The sequence below is a fragment of the Coptis chinensis genome, chromosome 4, assembly GCF_015680905.1.
Source record: "Coptis chinensis isolate HL-2020 chromosome 4, ASM1568090v1, whole genome shotgun sequence".
NCBI classification, from domain to species: domain Eukaryota; kingdom Viridiplantae; phylum Streptophyta; class Magnoliopsida; order Ranunculales; family Ranunculaceae; genus Coptis; species Coptis chinensis.
This window is the reverse complement of record NC_141459.1, coordinates 23,487,800-23,505,539: the sequence shown is the minus strand read 5'-3', so window position 1 is coordinate 23,505,539 and position 17,740 is coordinate 23,487,800. Positions and strand designations below refer to the sequence as shown.

The window sequence follows — 17,740 nt, the reverse complement described above, 5'->3', positions numbered from 1 at the left end:
AGAGATAAGAGTGATCTAAGAAAGGTGAGAGATCAGAAAGGAGAGATCAGAATCTTCCTTCCCACTTTATTAAGAACTGGCTCTTGTGGAAGTAGGCATCATCATTGGCAACCACTAAAATCTTGTTGTGGGTTTGCTTTTTTTCGCTTTTACATTATTATCCGTTGTTAATAGTTGTTTATGAGTTGGGCGTAATGTTAAGATAGGTTGTAGTTGATATTTAGATTTTGTCCGGAGTTGAATTGTGTTCATACAAGTTATCTGTGTAGTGGGGGAACCGATTGGTATTGGTGTAATCCCCAACAGTAACTGCCCCAAACGATATGATTTCCAAGTGCCCGCCCTAAACACTTGAGCTCTCTCTTTCTAAGGTTTGCTTACCTAAGGACCCAGTAAAAATTGCCTCCTATGTCCAATAGTTTTTCGAAGATGACATATCAAAGGGTGGGATGCATCCACGCATAGATGAAACAAAACTTATTGTACCACAAAATATGGTCCTTCTGACATGAAACCTGACAAAAGTAGTGAAGTACAAACGAGGTCAACCTAAAAAACCCTGATTTCATAGATGGAGAACGCACCCGCCCAAGCTTATAGATTTTGTCAATCGATCATCTTCTATGAGTAAATGTTTATTTAGTTCACATTCGGATACAATATTCCACTTACATTGTAAAGCTGTGAAGAGCTCCATCTAAGAAAAAGAAATCTACGCTAACATGCGTTCCAGAGATGAATGGAACATTTCCCAGTCTTCTTCATGAACTGGAACCCAGTGTGTGCACCTCAATTTCTAGTTCAAACTCATCATCATCACTATAATAGCCGACGACGCCATCAGGGTATACCTGTCTGATTCCCAAAACCTTGTACTCATTAAGAATAGGATTCTGACCAAAAGCAATCAAAGTACTTCTTCTAAGCTTATCAGAAGTCGGTAGCTGCAAGATTTCTCCAATAAACGGATTCCATATGTGGATTTCACTAGGCTTATCGAAATCCGTTAAACAAAGCAGCCCATTACAAGAACCAACAATTTGAAAGGAACTGCGATGTTGGGGCAGTGCTGGAAGAGGCTTCACTGCCTCATCATTACACCCAACATTCTCTAATGTATAATACTTGGTACTCTAAAGAGCCTGCAGGGGAGTGGGATTATCTGTGACTGCCTTATAATGGTTAACCAAGAATAACATTTCAGGATCCCCAAGTTTAGGCTAGCATTAGATTCAACTTCAGGCTCTCTATTATGTGTTTAGTTTTATCCCAATTAATGCACGTAATAAATATGAAGTGGTTGGATTCACCATTCAAAAAGTTTTCTGAGATGGTTTATAATAAATTATGAAGTGGTGGTGGTGGTGTCTGCAAATACAAAAAAGTGACTTGGGTTCGTTCTACCGGAATGGTGACGATTGGCATGGAAAATATAGCCTTATTTGTTGGATAAACACTTCATCAAATATCCAGTTGATCTATCCGTCCGAATTTTAATCTATCTAGAGTTTAAGACTCTTTTGCTCATTCTCCTTCCTCCAACAGACCGAAACTCAACCTACCATTATCTGTCCTGTAACATCTCAAGCTACTAATACTGAATGCTAACTCTAGATATCAAGGACTTGTGCTTTTATTATATATTCCTCATGTGCCGTAGTGTATGGGAAGACAGTGTCAAATAGTTGATCAGGTAAACTTCGTCTGTTAATGGAAGAGGAAGACAGTTTGTTGACAAAGACAATGGACGTGTTCTCTTTTATTGATCTCCAAGTTAGTTTTACTTTTGTTTTATGTTCTACTTTTTTAATTGTGGATATTGAAATCAATTTGACGGTTGAGCACTCCTTTTCCCACAGGACATATTCAAAGCACTAGTCCTAAACTCCTAACAAGAAAATTCATCCCGGGTTCCAAGCAAATAAGTGCATTGACTTCCAATCAACAAGAACAGATAATAAGATTTAGTGTAGATATTGTCCTCTTGTCAACAAGAGAACAATAACCTCTGTTTGTGGTTCTCGTTCATTTTTGTCCCGACAGACCGGGCCCACTAAAGAAAATATTACAAGATTCCGATATATCGTGTGAACATTCCATCCGCATTTTATACCCGTCCACTTTTTAAAAGTTTGCAATCTATCGCCATCAGGACCTTTGAACAATTGAACCTTTTTGAAATTTGGAGTACACTTATAATTTATTATGGGTAATTTGTCCGTTTTTCTAAGAGAAGGGTTTTAGCAACATATTTTATCTTGACACGTAAACAAATTCAAAATCGTTAAGACATTTATAAGTTTTGGATTAGACTAATTTTTTGTAGATATGATTTCCTAACTCAAGAAATTGGGTCTAACACCTAATTTTTGAGAAAATGAAGTCTCGAGGACACGGTTTTTTGTGAAAGAACTCAAAGACAAATTCCCAAGAATTAAGAACTCACGAACCCACAATTCCAAATTTTGTAACTCTCAAGGACAAAATAAGTTGGCCCTGCCATTTTTCTTTTTTTAAATGCCAGTTATACTCTTTCGTGAAAATAACCCTCAAGGACAAATGACCCGGATTTAAAATAAATATTTTCCAATTTTACCATTTCTGTCATTTTACTATTAACAATGAGTGTTCATACCTTCTACTGGTGTATGAGCAATGATTGTTCATATCCAAATAGGTGAATATACCTGCTTATACAATATATTGATCTATGAACATTAAGTGTTTATACCCAAAGAACTATGAACACTGAATGTTCACTATGAACATCGAATGTTCATACCCAAAGACTATGAACATTTAATGTTTATACTAAATACACCGTGTCGTTTTTGCGGGGCCGTTAATTATTTTAATCGGTATACTTGACATTTCATCTACCCGATCCGTTTTTTATTTCGCGTCAAGGGTATACTTGAACTTTCATCTACCCGATCCTTGAGAGTTACAAAAATAAAAAGGTGTCCTTGAGAGTTATTTTTTCGGCATTTTTGTCTTTAAGAGTCACTCCCTGTTCATAACTATTATAAATATTGTCACAACTAATAAAAATCAAAAAATTCTAAATTTGCCAAATATAGTATCAAAAACGGTAAAAATGAATGGTCTACAATTAGCTAAAATTTTGTAAATTGTTAACTACATCTGGCATGTTTTGAATTTTTTGATTATTTGTGATAATGTTTAGAATAGTTAGGATATCATATTTACAAAAAATTAACCTAATCCAAAACTTATAAATGTCCTAATGATTTTGAGTTTGTTTACGCGTCAAGATAAAATATGTCCCTATAACCCATCCCTTTGTCTAAACCCCCCACATTTGTAAACATCACGATTTCTCCTGCGATGTCTGACTTTCATTCCAGTTTTGTTGGTAGTTCACCTAATACCAAAAATACTCCTAAACTAAAAAGATATAGCGGGTATTTAACAACAATTATTTTTCAAGTATAAATAATAAAAAAACAAAATATAATAACTACTATTTTTTAGGAATAATTTTGGAATGCTAACGGAATTGGGATGGAAGCCGTGGGTGCGGGGGGAAAAAAAATGTCAAAATCACTCTTAGAACCAACATATTTTTTTTTAAATCACTCTCGAGGACAATCCTGAAAACCAATTTTTAAGTGAAAATATTTATGTCTTTTTGCTATCAACAATGAGTGTTTATATTTTATGTTGATGTATAAACAATTATTGTTCATATCCAAATAGTTGAATGGTACTTCATACAATAATCTATTTTTGCTGCAATTTTTGTAATTTTTGTAATGCTTAATTTGTTTCTGCCCCCTTATCAGTGCATGCCACGTGTACAACTAACAAACAAAAAATAATGCAAAACTGGACACTGTTATCAATTAGAAATCTACCTATTTTGCCCTCTTCTTCTACCACCAGCCAAATAGTACCCATTTTTTAAAATTCAGATCCAAATAAGTGGGAACTCTTCCTACCAACTTCACTTGTCAATTTGGCTGAAATTTGAAAACCAAAATAAAACCTTCAATACAATATGAATTGTTGCTAACCATTAGAAAGAACAATTCAATTTAGTCCTAAACTTTTCAACTTCTTTTATATGCCTAAAGAATAAATTGGGTCGAAATGGAGAAGAAGACAAGATGGTCACTAAAGTAATTTCGTCATTTTTATAATATATATTTATTTTGTCTGAATATTACATTGCGTGGGCCATACAATATATTAATGAATAAAAATACTGTTTTAACTTTTTATTATTTAAAACTATGCGTAAGTCCGTTTAGTCAAAAAGCAATAGTTCCAAAACAAGAAAAAAAGGAGTAGTGGAATCCGAATCGAGGAGAGAGAAATGGGTGTTGCTAATTCGAAAGCGGGTCTCGAAGAAGCATCAGACGACCCGAAAGAAGGCTCCAAACGTCAACGCTTTCGTCGTAGGTTGCATCGTCACAGAAATCGATGTAGCAGTAGTAACGGTAGTTCGAGTAGTCAGCTAAAACATGTGACTGCTGACGATTTTACTGGGATTGCTCTTGTTCAAATTATCAAAGTAAAGTTTTCTTCTTTAGATGATCAGCTGCTCCAGGGAGTAGAATGTTTTTATTTATTTTAGTTTGTTTGTTTGGTTTTGTAGGCAGAGATGAAGTTTAAGGATAGATGGCTTGCATGCATTTCATTGGGTGAACGAACTTTTCGTACTGCAACATCTGACCAGTTAAGTTAATAGCTAATGTTAACTCTTCAATAATGTTTTACTACTAATGTGTTTTATTTTTTATATGATGCAGAACTGACAAGCCATGTTGGAAATCAGTAAGCCACTCACAACCATTTTATTACCAAATTTCATTCAATTATTTAATGTTTTTTATTTATTTTCTAGGAGAAGAAACTTCTCTTGGAAAGAAATGGCCCCCATATTGCAAGGCTATCTGTGTTTGAGGTGTGTTTCACTATTTGTTTTGGTTTGTATTGCAATTGGAAACTACATCTGTTTTGACTGGTTATGGTATGAATTTGTTGTCATACTCCTCATAAGCTTTCGACTCGTATATGCAGACCAATAGAGTGTCCAAGAACAATCTGATTGGATATTGTGAGATTGATTTATTTGAAGCTCTCTCCCGGGTATGCCCCCCCTCTAGATATACGTCTATGTGTGTGTATCGGATAAATAATAAAAAAATTCTGTAGATTGCCTATGATTTGAGTTTTACTTGAATCATCATTTTACATTTGGGCAAAGATTCTTATCAGTAACTGAAAAAGTCAGATATATATGTTTCTATTTGAAATCCATTACTGATGAAGCTATTCGGTACTGCAAAATAGTAATGTAAACATGGAATATATGAATGCAATAAGTTCCACGTATTTATTTAGTTTTTGATATTTAATAATTGTTTTTCCATTTTTCATCTACTTCAAGTTAGCAGGTTCAAGCTACAAATTGGTAGACTAGTTAAAGATTGTAGTATGCAGCCCCTTATATTTTCAGTGATGTGCTTCTGCATCTGTGTTCCATGTAACAGGAATTCCTATAGACATTTGTTTGTGTTAATTTCTTTCCACCAGTTACCCAGACCTAAAACCTAGAAAATCCGTATCATAGAAAAAATAGTTACCCACACTAAACATTTTATTTAGTCTCGAAGCTAACTAGTGCTATATAGCGGGGGGGAGGTAGACATTTACGCATTTAGCTGGTTGGTAAATGGACCTATCACTTCTTATCATCCAACTTAGCTAAGTGTTTCAACTCCAGAAAGGGGTTATCTCCTATGCATATTTTAATTTGTATCAATGTTCTGCTCAGTATTTGTTTTCAGAACCACCCGTACTTGCTTTGTAGTATCTAGAAACCAACTTTGTCCTTCAGGACAATATGTGAGGACTTGGGATGATTATTTGATGTTATGAGGTGGTTGGTGAAGAACTGCATATCTATTTTCCAGGCCATTACAACGTCAAGATTTACAAAAAACTTTGTTCTTGCAATCCGCTTAAAGAGGTGCATTGGTTACTGAAGGATTGAAATCTTTTAATGTATGCAGAATACTAGCGTAGACGTGTAGTGGGTGTTACAGTCTATTGCAAAGCATCTTGTTTACCAAGTTAATAGACTTTTTTTTTCTGCTTGCACTGTCAGGTGGTTATATTAATTTTTTATTGTGTTTCAATGTGATTTTTTCTGCAAAGCTTTACCCTTTAAGAAAAAAATATCCCTTTGACATGTTGTTAAAATCTAGCTATTTGAGCTTTTAGGTATGTCTAAATTTTCGTTCTTTTTCCTTTGCTAAGGCAACTGGTTATTTCTGCAGGAATCAGATTCTGTAATTGAGGTGCGTGACTTATTAGATCCATCATCATCTGATCTGGTTGTAGGAAACATCTCCATTTCATGTTCAGTCGAGGTATGTAGAACATTTTTTCATGTCGAACAGTGAGTTTTGGTACTATGGTGGGTGTAACACTGAAATAATTGCAGGACCCAGTTGATACTGAAAAAAGTTTTGCGATGCGCATCTTGTCTGTAATGGTAATGTTCTTGCATTGCCTTTATGTAAATTGTTTTTGTTGTTCCCTATCAGGTATTTTTCTCATGACAGATATCAACATTAATTTACTGATTTTTTGTTTAAAATAATTATGAAAATGAATGAATGTTTGATTGGAAAAAAAATTAAATGATGCTAACTCTAGATATCATTGATCAATATGCTAGAATATAGAACGTATAGTACAGATGTTGGAAAACTTTGAGCAAATTTATTTCTCTTGCATTCATCGGCGCAAGGTTGAAGAAGCCCATACTTGAATATGTTGACTGCAGAGAATAGTTTGAATGGAAATTGTCCGTGCATCACAAAACATAGTGTACACTCACAGTCCCATAATTTTCTTAAATGCTTTGCCGGATCGCTCAAATAAGCTCGAGAAGGATTTGTAATGGTTCATGACACTTTCTTCTGAATGCAAACCTTGAATTTGCAAAACCTTTTTGTTGAATCTAGTTTCCATGCTAAGTTACATTGACACAGACACGTATGTCCGTATCCGACATGAATTTGAAAGTGTCTGACACGGTGAGATATCAGAAACTGAGGTATATCACATGTGGCTGTGTTGGGCCCGACATAGACACGTGGACATGTATCCCACACGGATTATTTTTAAAATATGGTGTCCATGTAACATAGTTTCCATGTACTGAATTCAATTTCTTGACGAATAAGAAGTCATTTCTGTTTTGGTTCTACTAGTTCTTAGAGTTTCAGAAAGATTGGTTAAAGGAGATGGAATTCAAGAGAATTTTATTTTATTTCATTCAGCAAACGTCAGCCATTTGAGATAAGGATCTGTTGTTGCTGTGTTGTTTCTGTTGTTATAGGCAATTATCCCTTTCTTAATGTTATTAGAAATCGTACTGAAGTAGAAATTCTCTTGAACCTTCATATGCTTTTGTTCTGAAAATATTTTATTTATTCCGAATTTTGGCTTTCTTGTACAGGACTATGACCAAGATGGACAGCTTTCGTTTTCCGAATTTTCTGACTTGATGGATGCCTTTGGCAACGAAGTGGCTGCTAAGAAGGTTGTATTTTTTCTTCTTTTTTTTTCGGTTTTGGTTTCATCTTGCATGGGTGGTTGTGGAAGGAGATTTTGACTTCTATCTGACACCCTACTACCACCAGGACTCCCATTCAATGGAAAAGAAGAAGACTGAAGACCCTAATTCCTTACCAAACAACAACACTTGGTTATCTCTCAAAATTTTTCCACTCGAATCTGTCCATTTAACCCTCTAAGAAATCGAACCTTGTTGCATATCTCAATTTGGATCGATGGTTGAATAATGAGATAATATGATGGGTGAATTTGAGGTTATGTTAGGTGGGAACTGGGAAAGGTGGTGATTGGGTGGTGGTAGTTTGTTGGGAAAAAGGGTGTTGGAGATTTTAATTTCTACGGGGCCTGGAGTGCTAAGACAGAAATCAAATTACTTCTGTTTCTTTTCTGTGGTTATCTCTGGGTGTAAGAAATTACTTTTTACATTTTCATAATAAGTTAGTTTGCTTTGTGCTCATCAACTCAATTACCTCGGTTTATAGAAGGAGGAGCTCTTCAAAGCTGCCGACAAAAACGGGGATGGTTCTGTTAGCATGGATGAGTTGGCAAATCTTCTTGCTATTCAACAAGAAAAGTAATATCTTGCTTTAATTGTAACAGACATGAATTTGAACAGAAAATTTAATTTTCTGGTACTATATTTTGTAATCTAATACTACTACATATTTATTTGTGGTATGTGGACTTCAAAGGCACAAAAAGACTAAGATTTTCCCTGGGTATTCTTGGGAGTTTATTAGTATTGTTTGATTCCCTTTACTGCAGGGAATCCATAATCAGTAGCTGCCCTGTCTGTGGTGAGACTCTTGGCGTTGCTGATAAGCTAAATGAAATGATTCATATGACTTTATGTTTCGACGAGGGAACTGGGAATCAAATTATGACTGGAGGATTCCTAACAGATAAACAAGCTTCATATGGGTGAGATTGATTTATAAAAGTTGTTTCGATAGTCTGAATTTGCAATTCTTTTTTGTCATGGTTTCCACGTGCATGGTGAGTTTGAACATATCATCCTTCAATCAGGTGGATGTTCAAATTGAGTGAATGGGCCCACTTTTCATCATATGACATTGGTTTGAAGTCTGGATCAAGTGCTTCTAATATTTTGGTATGTACTCTTCTCTCTTTGTTTAGATAAGGAAGCAAATTTTTTATAGAGAAAGTATTATATTTGTTTTGTTTCCACTTTAAGAATCATCAAATAAGATTAATATGTTATTATATTGGTTGACCTTATCAGTTACTGTCTCTGATTAAGTGTGTAATGCTTTCAGGTTTTTGACCGGAAGACAAAGAGGCTAGTGGAAGAATTAATTGATAGGAAGGTTATTTTATCTATCAGAGCCTTATATCAATCAAGAGTAGGCCTCTGCGTCCTTGATAAGGGTAACAGTTTATATTGATCATCAATAAAGACTTCTTCAGTTTAGAAAAGTGCTTTAATATGTGAAAGTATTCTTCGCATGTTGAACAATCTATAATGTACTATTTAGTTCATTACTAGTTTTATAAAAAAATATATATATTTAATGGTTTTGTAAATGTTCTTTACACTACGGAAAGAAATGTAAGTTCTACTCAAAATGTTGTGAATTTAATATGGAGTGGATTTATAAAATTCTAACCTCTGGAATAAGTTAATTTGGTGTCCATTTTAATGCAGGGGCAAAAGAGTTCCTGCAGAGCATCTCTGAGAAGCAAGGGAAGAGGATGAATTCAGTTGAATCTGTTAATGATATACCAAACTTTATTGAATCTTTCAAGGCAAGAATATTATTTTTGTGAATTTTCTTTCTTTACTATAAAATGTTCTCGTACTTGCTCTTAGAACCTTTGGTAACTTATAATAATATACACCGTGTAATAATCTGGTAATGATGAGATGGATCACCTATTCAAGAAAAACAAATACATGTATGGGGTCCTTATTGAAATCTTCTAATTGGATGACCTTGAAATAGAATATATGTAATCTATTTATGTCTAGTTGTTGAGTTAAAAACTATGTAAGAAAGTATAAATGTTGGTGCTTGACATGAATACTTGCACCAAAATATATTAGTTTTGATGACCTGTGCAACTGAAAAATAATTATTTTCTTTATTGACTTTTGTTTCCATATTAATGTCTACGGCTTAACCTACATTTCAAATGTACGTTAAAGTGGCTAGTTTTATCTCCACTAACCTATAATGGCCTTTGTTATGAATTTGTCGTCATCAAGCTAACAATTTCTTTATTTGCTCTTTTTCATAGTTTGTGTGAATTTAAGTTAACAGTTGCCTGATACAGGGAGAAATCAATATGACGGAAGCCAAGTACTCGCTTGAACATTTTAAGGTTAATTCATAACTCATAATATGAAGTCAATATTGTTGAAGCATGCACATATCCAATGGACATTTAACCAGGCATTGCGCATATCTGTTTCTTAGCATCTTAGGTTATATTGGTACACCTCTTTTATGATAAGTGTCAACTTTTTTCATCCTACCTCGTTAGATACGCAAACAAATGATTGATATATAAATGTGGGAAAGCTACTAATAAATAACTAGAAGTTACCTCAATTTTGGTTCTACCAATGAGTATTGACATGAATGGAAATGTATGGATATGTTGGCATTTACTAGATAGCTAGATATATTATTACCTTCTCTTTATCTCCTCTTTTCATCAGTAAGCTTGTTTGATAGTAATTTGAACACTAAGATGTCTGGTGAATGGAGAAACTGTGTCATCCTACCTATTTATAAGAACGGAGATCATAAAATTACAATCAGTGTGGCATCCTCTAAAGCACGGATGCACCTATCAAAGAGCTGTGTCCGCGTCGGACGCAGACACGGACATGTGTCTGATGTGGTCAACAGAGTCAAGACGCGGTCAATTGCAATGGACGCAGGTTAGGACGCAGTCAACCAAGGTCAGGAAGCGGGGCGAGAAACGGGAGTAGCGAATCAATTTTTTTGAAGAAACTGATGAACGAGAAGAAGATGAAGACAGAGATGCATTATTGGTTGTAATGATTAGAGATTCGATGGGAGATACTGATGTTGGAATGGAACGTTTCCAACTTTCCATTAAATTTTCTCTCTCCCACATTTAATTCATTCATCCTACAAAAATATTTGATTTAAGAAAGAGGAAGGAGAAATGGGGAAGAGTAAAACACATATTTGAAAAAGATATTTACGAGATCGAGCTGCAAAGATTGAAAAAGAAGTGGAAACACTATTGCTTGCTGGAATCTACATTCCACCGTTTCGTACCTTCAGTTTGTTTGTTTGTTTTGTTTTAGGCCTTTTTCTGTTTTTTAATACAAAAGCAAGCTTTTGACTTTTTTGAGTACTCGAAGCTTTATTTTAAGAGGAAAAGTTAGAAATAAATTAAATAAGCAAAACAAGCTGACGAGTTATAGATGCTAGGTTTGGAAATGCTTATAAAGTTTGATTAAATACTTTGCTTAATCTTGTTGATGTTTATTTTAAATACTCGCGAATTTATGATACATATAAATTAGTTAAAAAATGTTCAATTATTAAAAAAAAATCATATATATTATTTAATTTCCGCGTCCGTGTCCTATTTTTTTTAGATATTGCCGAGTCATTGCGTCCGCGTCTATGCAACATTGATGGCATCAAATAAATGTTTTAGACAAGAAATTATAAGGGTGCTGGATGGAATAAAATTGTGAGAAATGACAAACGTGGTAAACATCAATCACTGAGGCTGTTTCTTTCTTTGATGAATGATATATTGGAGATTAGCGATATTTAGGAAAGTTCTTCTGATGGATTTCATTGATTTGGAGAAGGCATATGATCCTAGGGTGTATGTTTGGTGGATTTTGTGACATAAAAGGTTTACTATTAGAAGACATGTATGATGGAGGGGTAGCTTGCAGAAGACAAATGGTAAAGACATTGCGTCTTAGCTGTTTACTTTAGTGATAGCTCACATCCAATAAGTAGGCATAAATGGGTTATAATTGATCCAAGATCCAATCTATGTAAATGTGAATACTACTTGTGTAGCCTTTGTTTCAGTCAAGAATGAATATTTTGCTTCTTTGCAGACATTCAATGAATTTTTTATAAGAGAATTGAAGCCTGGCGCAAGACCAATTGCCTTCAAGGAACGCGATGACATTGCTGTTTGTGCTGCTGACAGCCGTGTAATGGCCTTTAAATCCGCTGATGATAGTTTGCGATTTTGGATTAAGGTGATATCTACCTCTTTTACAATATTAGAGATTTTACGTGCACATTTTTTATACTCAAATTGGTTTGCAATAGATTTAAAATTCTTAGTGTTCATCTTTGTCAAACTTTAAGCAGTGAAATTCTTTCTTAGTTCTACAAACATTATTTTTTGCTCTCAGGGTCGTAAATTTTCCATTGATGGTCTCTTGGGTAAAGAAGTATCCTCCTGCATTTGTCCATGGATCTTTGGTGATTTTTCGATTGGCACCCCAGGTATATGTTAAACTCAACCAACTCCTCCAAACACTTGTCTCAAAAAGTGATGTTTTCCAAACCATTGTTCGATATCGGAATCCGTACACTGAATATAATTTCCTAAAAGGAAATAAATTATCAGATCAAAATAGAGGATTTTTCATTTCACCTTATTCCATTTTATATAAACAGTGTCTTTGTAGATATAGCCTAATATGACGTGTATGGATTTGTTAGAAATTATTCTAAAAGCAGATTGACTAACCCAATCGTTGATATGCCGATGTATTGAGTTGTTAAACAGAAAGAGAATATGATGCAGGAACACAATTTCGATAACCTTGTGGCCTTCACAGACAGATTAGTTCACTTGTATATAATTTTACTTAGGTATTAACTTATCTCCTGTATGAATGTGTGACGTGTTGAAAACCAGGTTTTTCTACCAAAAGTCAGTGTACTTTTTACGTAGTATTGAAGTGATCAATATCATTTTCAAGTATTGTTGTATCAGATTTTTCTCTTGTACAAGTACCATGAGAGGATTTAACGTTTAATAGTTTGTATATTATAATAATGTTTTTCAGGATTACCATCGTTTCCATGCTCCAACTTCTGGAAGAATTGAACAATATGTTGGTATTCCCGGATGTTTATACACTGTAAGTGAAAAATGTCGTCTCTGTAATTTACAGTAACTGGTCTTTGGTTCAAGAGTTTTTCAGTATATGGTCAAGAGTTTTTTAGTGACCTTTTCTTTTTAATTTTTCACTAGGTGAATCCAATAGCTGTTAATAGCAAGTACTGTAATGTCCTGACTGAAAATAAGCGAGTTATAGCTGTTATTTCCACTGCATACTTTGGAAAGGTTGGTGGTTGTGACTTCAATATACTTTACAGACTTCTGTTTCTTTTGTTATGATGCTGCGTATAGGGTTAAGTTCTTCCAGCTTTTATGGTTCTAATATTTGTTTTTGACTTTTTGTTATAATAGGCAACTTTGAGTTATAATGCCTGTACACAGTTCAATCAACTATTTATGGCCAAGTTCAAGAAGTCTCAAGTAGCTTCACTAACCTTTATGATGAATGCATATCATCACACAATTAACCTAGCAGGGTCAGCAAAATGACAGATATCTAATTATTGGAATGAAACAGATAAAAGACCAACAAAAACTTTAGTTTGAGGATTGATCATCTGGGTCTGGCTTTTAGTTTTAAATATTGTTCTTGCTTAACTTTCTATTCCTGCATTGGTTTTTGTTTGGCCTTCCACTCTACGCTTCCCTTTCTCAAGATAATATGTTTCAATACTGTTTCCCAATCGGTAGTGTGTATGTAGGAAATGGGCATAAAAAGGTCAAATAATGAAAAAAAAAAGTGATGAAAAGAATTGGGACATTTTTCTGTTGTGATTCTTTTTGTTATTATTAGTTGTTCATATATATATTTTTGTTTTTGGTATGAAATTTTAGAAATTGTTAGATATACAACCCCCCAACCTTTTCAAACCCACAGGTGACCAGGAAAAGAACGTGTTTGCATACTGTCTTTGTTCCCCCAAAAAGGAAGATAAAAAGTTGTCAGTCATTAGAGACATTCAAGTTTTGTCCCTGAAAGTTTGATGTTGACAGACGCGGTATTGGCAAAAGAGAACTTCTTTAGAAGAGAGAACATGAATATTAATCAGTTTACATGCTTTAATGGCTGCAGTGTGTCCGAAAGCGCAGTAGATGATTAACTACTTCTGCCAAACTTGTGAACTCTCATTGATTCTCCTGCCTTTCTTGTCCATACAGCCAGAAACAAAAAAAAAGATGTTTACTAGGTTATTTTTTCACTTTTTATTTTTTTTTCAGATTGCACTGGTTGCAGTTGGGGCAACAATGGTAGGCAGCATTACCTTCACAAAGAAAAAGGGTGATTATGTACAAAAAGGAGATGAGGTTCTACTCCAAATCTATTGCTTCATTATCTTAAATCAGTTGGAATTTATTTTGACAATATTTCCTCGTGTTTGCAGTTGGGATATTTCTCATTTGGAGGAAGTACTGTAATATGTGTCTTTGAAAAGGTAATTATTTTGCTCTTCATTTTTTTCATTCTCTTTAGAAGTTGCATGAAATTATATCAAATTTATGATGGAATTAGGTGTTTATTGATCCTGTTATGGAGGGTGTTAGACTAGAATCACTAGATGATATGATGTTCTAATGGGAAGAGCTATGTTGCAGTGTAACTTGATGTAATATGTTCCTTTGGTTGGGCTGTGGTGTGATTTCCTCTTTCACACCTTTTTCTGATAAAGTTTTACTGTTTTACTGGCCAAAAAACTACAATAAAATAAAGTCCCATGGAAGATATTCTTATTGACTGTTATTTCAAGCTATAGCTTTTTGCAAAATAAATCTATTTCTGTACAGATTTGGTCTCAGAGAAAATTCATTGCCTATTTCTTTTATCAATGATTTTTCGCAGTATTGATCAGTCAAAATCACAATGCAGTATCTATGTGCAGCACTATTTTGAATATCTACTTATTTATCTGTCTGAAATACAATGCAGGACGCGATAGACCTTGATGAAGATCTCCTTGCAAACAGTGCAAGATCACTGGAGACGTTAGTTTCTGTTGGAATGAGGTTAGGCGTTTCAAGAATGAAACAAAAGGAGATTGATCTGCCAAAAGTGGAAGATTGTTCAATTAGGGAGTGAGAGACTGCATTTCTTCACGCACTAGAAGCTTTTATTCAATATTATGAAGACTGAAAGTCGGTAATGAACTAGTTCGTGTGATCTTAACTTGCTTTCACTGGCATCTCACTGCGGTACTGCACTGGTCAGCAAAGCGTAGGAGTTGGGATGACAGACTGACTATAACTTCCACAATATTTAACGATGGATGACAGGCTGACTATAACTTCCACAATACTTATTTACTTAAGAATCTCAAATTAATTATGTTGGTTGTAACTTGCAAGTCTTTGAACGTGTTTTATTCATTGGATGTGATTAATTATGTACACACCTTCCAGCACCATGTATAAAGTTGTGAGTTTGTGACGAGATTAAACCTTCTTGTACACTTTTTCTGAATTTGTAGATTTGGACTTTGAGGACGGTACATATTCTAACGTGAATAAACCAATTAATCTGAAGTTTGGACCGGAGAATGTTGCTTGTACTTGAGAGATGCAATTTCTACAAAACTAAAAATTAATAATTTATATGACATTACTGAAGCAGTGAAGCACTCCCTTCCAGTGTCACTGGAATCTCATCTTTTACTTTATTTATAGAAGCATTTCCGTGTAATGAATGACCGTAGTTACAAACTTAGAATATCCGTAATGAATGACCGAGTCCAACGGTTTGGTGCTCTAAAACACCAAATCACAATTAAAAGTGGTTAGTGTTAGTGGGTTGGCATTTAGTGACCCAATGGTTATTCCACTGCCCGCCAGTGAGTATGGCGTGTGTGAGAAAAATTAATTGAAATTGTAGGCCGCCTGGCGTTTGCCATATATATTTTAACTTCCCAGCTCCCCATTTTGTCCCTTCCTCTCACCTCTCACCTCTCTCCTCTAAGAATAAAAAAATAATTCGCCTAAAATAAAATAGATATTTGAAAATCAATTTTGTGGGCCTTGTTTTGTATCCGTCATTCCAAGTGACGTGCATTTTGACCTATATATAGGTAATTTTTTCATTGACTTGTTGATGTTTTGGCACACCATTGATTCATAATTTTCTGTCACATTTGGTGTTTTGCTGTAGTATTGGACTTAGCCTTATAACGTCAAACTGTGATGTTTTTTTGCTAAAAAAACATAGGAAACAGAGATTAGTCTCAGCTCACGGGCACAGTGATCCATTGTCCCAATCTTAAAGTGGTAGAAAGCTACTATACATTTTATATGCAGTATTAGTCTTAATCTCAACAATTATTAGAACCTAAAAAAATTGTTTACTGTACTGTAGGGTTGACGTGCTGTGTGTGGCGAAGGTTATTGACCTCCATTGACTGATTGACGGCAGCCATACGTGCCTTGCGTACAACGTACGTCAGTGTTGTGTTAGTGGGAGGAGAAATACAGATAAAGGGAGAATCGATCATGTATATCTTAAATTATTCAGGTGGCGGTCAATATCGCTTTCCTCATCACAATAAATTTGCTCCGTTGACTTAACAGGTCAAATTCTATCGTCTTCTTTAAGTCTTCACTCTTGAGCTCACAAGTTATGATTATTGGCACGCCAACATGCATCCATACTTTGATACCTTCATAGCATTGTAGTCAACTATATTGATTTTCAGAAGTAGCAATATCTTTGGAGAAAATGTCAAGAAACTACACCTCAAATGTGCTCAAAGGGAGGGTAACTATATGCTACTCTAATTACCAAAAAAAAAAACTATATGCTACTCTTTCATTCATAGGCTAGCTTATTTGCGTTCTCGCACCAGCATGGTGCAAGACTGCAAGCACACGTCAGTTAAGCCCGTAAGAGGTGAAACTTTTCCTTTTTCATCTCTATTACTTCTATTCACTACATTGTAAAGACATAAAGAGGAATGAATAACCAATCACAGCTGCATGCCACCTGTGCCTGATGTTGCTCAACCCTCCTTGGCTTAAGTTTGCTCAGAGCTCCCTGCAAATTTCAGCAACTTTGAACAAACCCCATGAATAATCTAGGATCGCCTAATACAGGTTCAAGAGAAGCCCAACTAAAAGCCTACTAAAAGGTTAAAAGTCCGTTGGGCTATGGCTCAGCCCATGCAAGCAGCGCCACTAGTTGACAAATTGATAGATAACGTCTGACGCAAAATGAATTGACTAAAACCTTCTGTTACTTACTTGGATAATAAGTAAGGAAAGATTTCTTCCTGAGTTCGTCTACCACGAGGATATCCCTATAGGGACGCCAGCCGAGACCGTTGGATCCGAGATCTAACGGTCCGAAAATAAAAAACAAATCCATATTTTCTCTTTTTCTTTTTGTTTTTGATTTTCGGACCGTTGGATCTCAAATCCAATAGTCTCAAAACACTCATCCCTATAGGGATATCCTTGTGGTAGCCCAGATCTTCCTTCAAGGCTTCAATATATGTTCTAAAAATGTATGTTATCAAACAACTCAATGAGATTTCGCGATAATAACACTACCTCAAGTCCTAATCACACCATCGACATAGAGACAATGAAAAGGTAATCATACGAATCTCGATAAAATTTTGGCATAATAACACTACCTCAAGCCGTTATCACAAAAACGACACATATGACATGGGGGGGCTCATATGAAATTTCCAAAAGATATTGCAACTTGGCGGAACCATCGCACTAATTGTTGCATCGTTTTACCCAACTCAAACAAAAAGAAAATGCAAATTGGAGTATGGGACCCAAATATATAAAAATGAACCATAAGGCAAAATTACTCGTTTTCACGTGCATGGACAAAAAGACTATTAAAAAGCAAAGCATGTGTAAAGTATAAATATAAGATGGATGGCAAACAATTGAAAAGCGATTGAAAAGGTTTCTTATCTCCTCTCAAAAGGTAAACCGATGACACAAAATTATAAATCACATTTTTTTCATTTCTTTGTTTTTTAATTATTTTGTGTTTTTTTAAGATAGGGAACCT

At 34.9% G+C, this 17,740-nt stretch overlaps 1 protein-coding gene across 1 annotated transcript; it reads left to right on the top strand.

Moving 5' to 3' along the window:
* The first annotated feature begins 4,276 nt into the window (after nucleotides 1-4,276).
* Nucleotides 4,277-15,158, top strand: LOC147502739 (phosphatidylserine decarboxylase proenzyme 2-like). Its single transcript, XM_086607589.1, is given in 22 exon segments — nucleotides 4,277-4,537; nucleotides 4,622-4,701; nucleotides 4,776-4,800; nucleotides 4,871-4,930; nucleotides 5,047-5,115; nucleotides 6,309-6,401; nucleotides 6,476-6,526; nucleotides 7,499-7,582; nucleotides 8,100-8,191; nucleotides 8,383-8,538; nucleotides 8,644-8,728; nucleotides 8,895-9,006; nucleotides 9,284-9,384; nucleotides 9,913-9,960; nucleotides 11,702-11,848; nucleotides 12,008-12,048; nucleotides 12,050-12,101; nucleotides 12,671-12,745; nucleotides 12,859-12,951; nucleotides 13,945-14,031; nucleotides 14,109-14,159; nucleotides 14,651-15,158. Coding segments are annotated over 22 exon segments (1,950 nt in total). The 5' UTR covers nucleotides 4,277-4,339; the 3' UTR covers nucleotides 14,801-15,158.
* The last annotated feature ends 2,582 nt before the right edge of the window (nucleotides 15,159-17,740 follow it).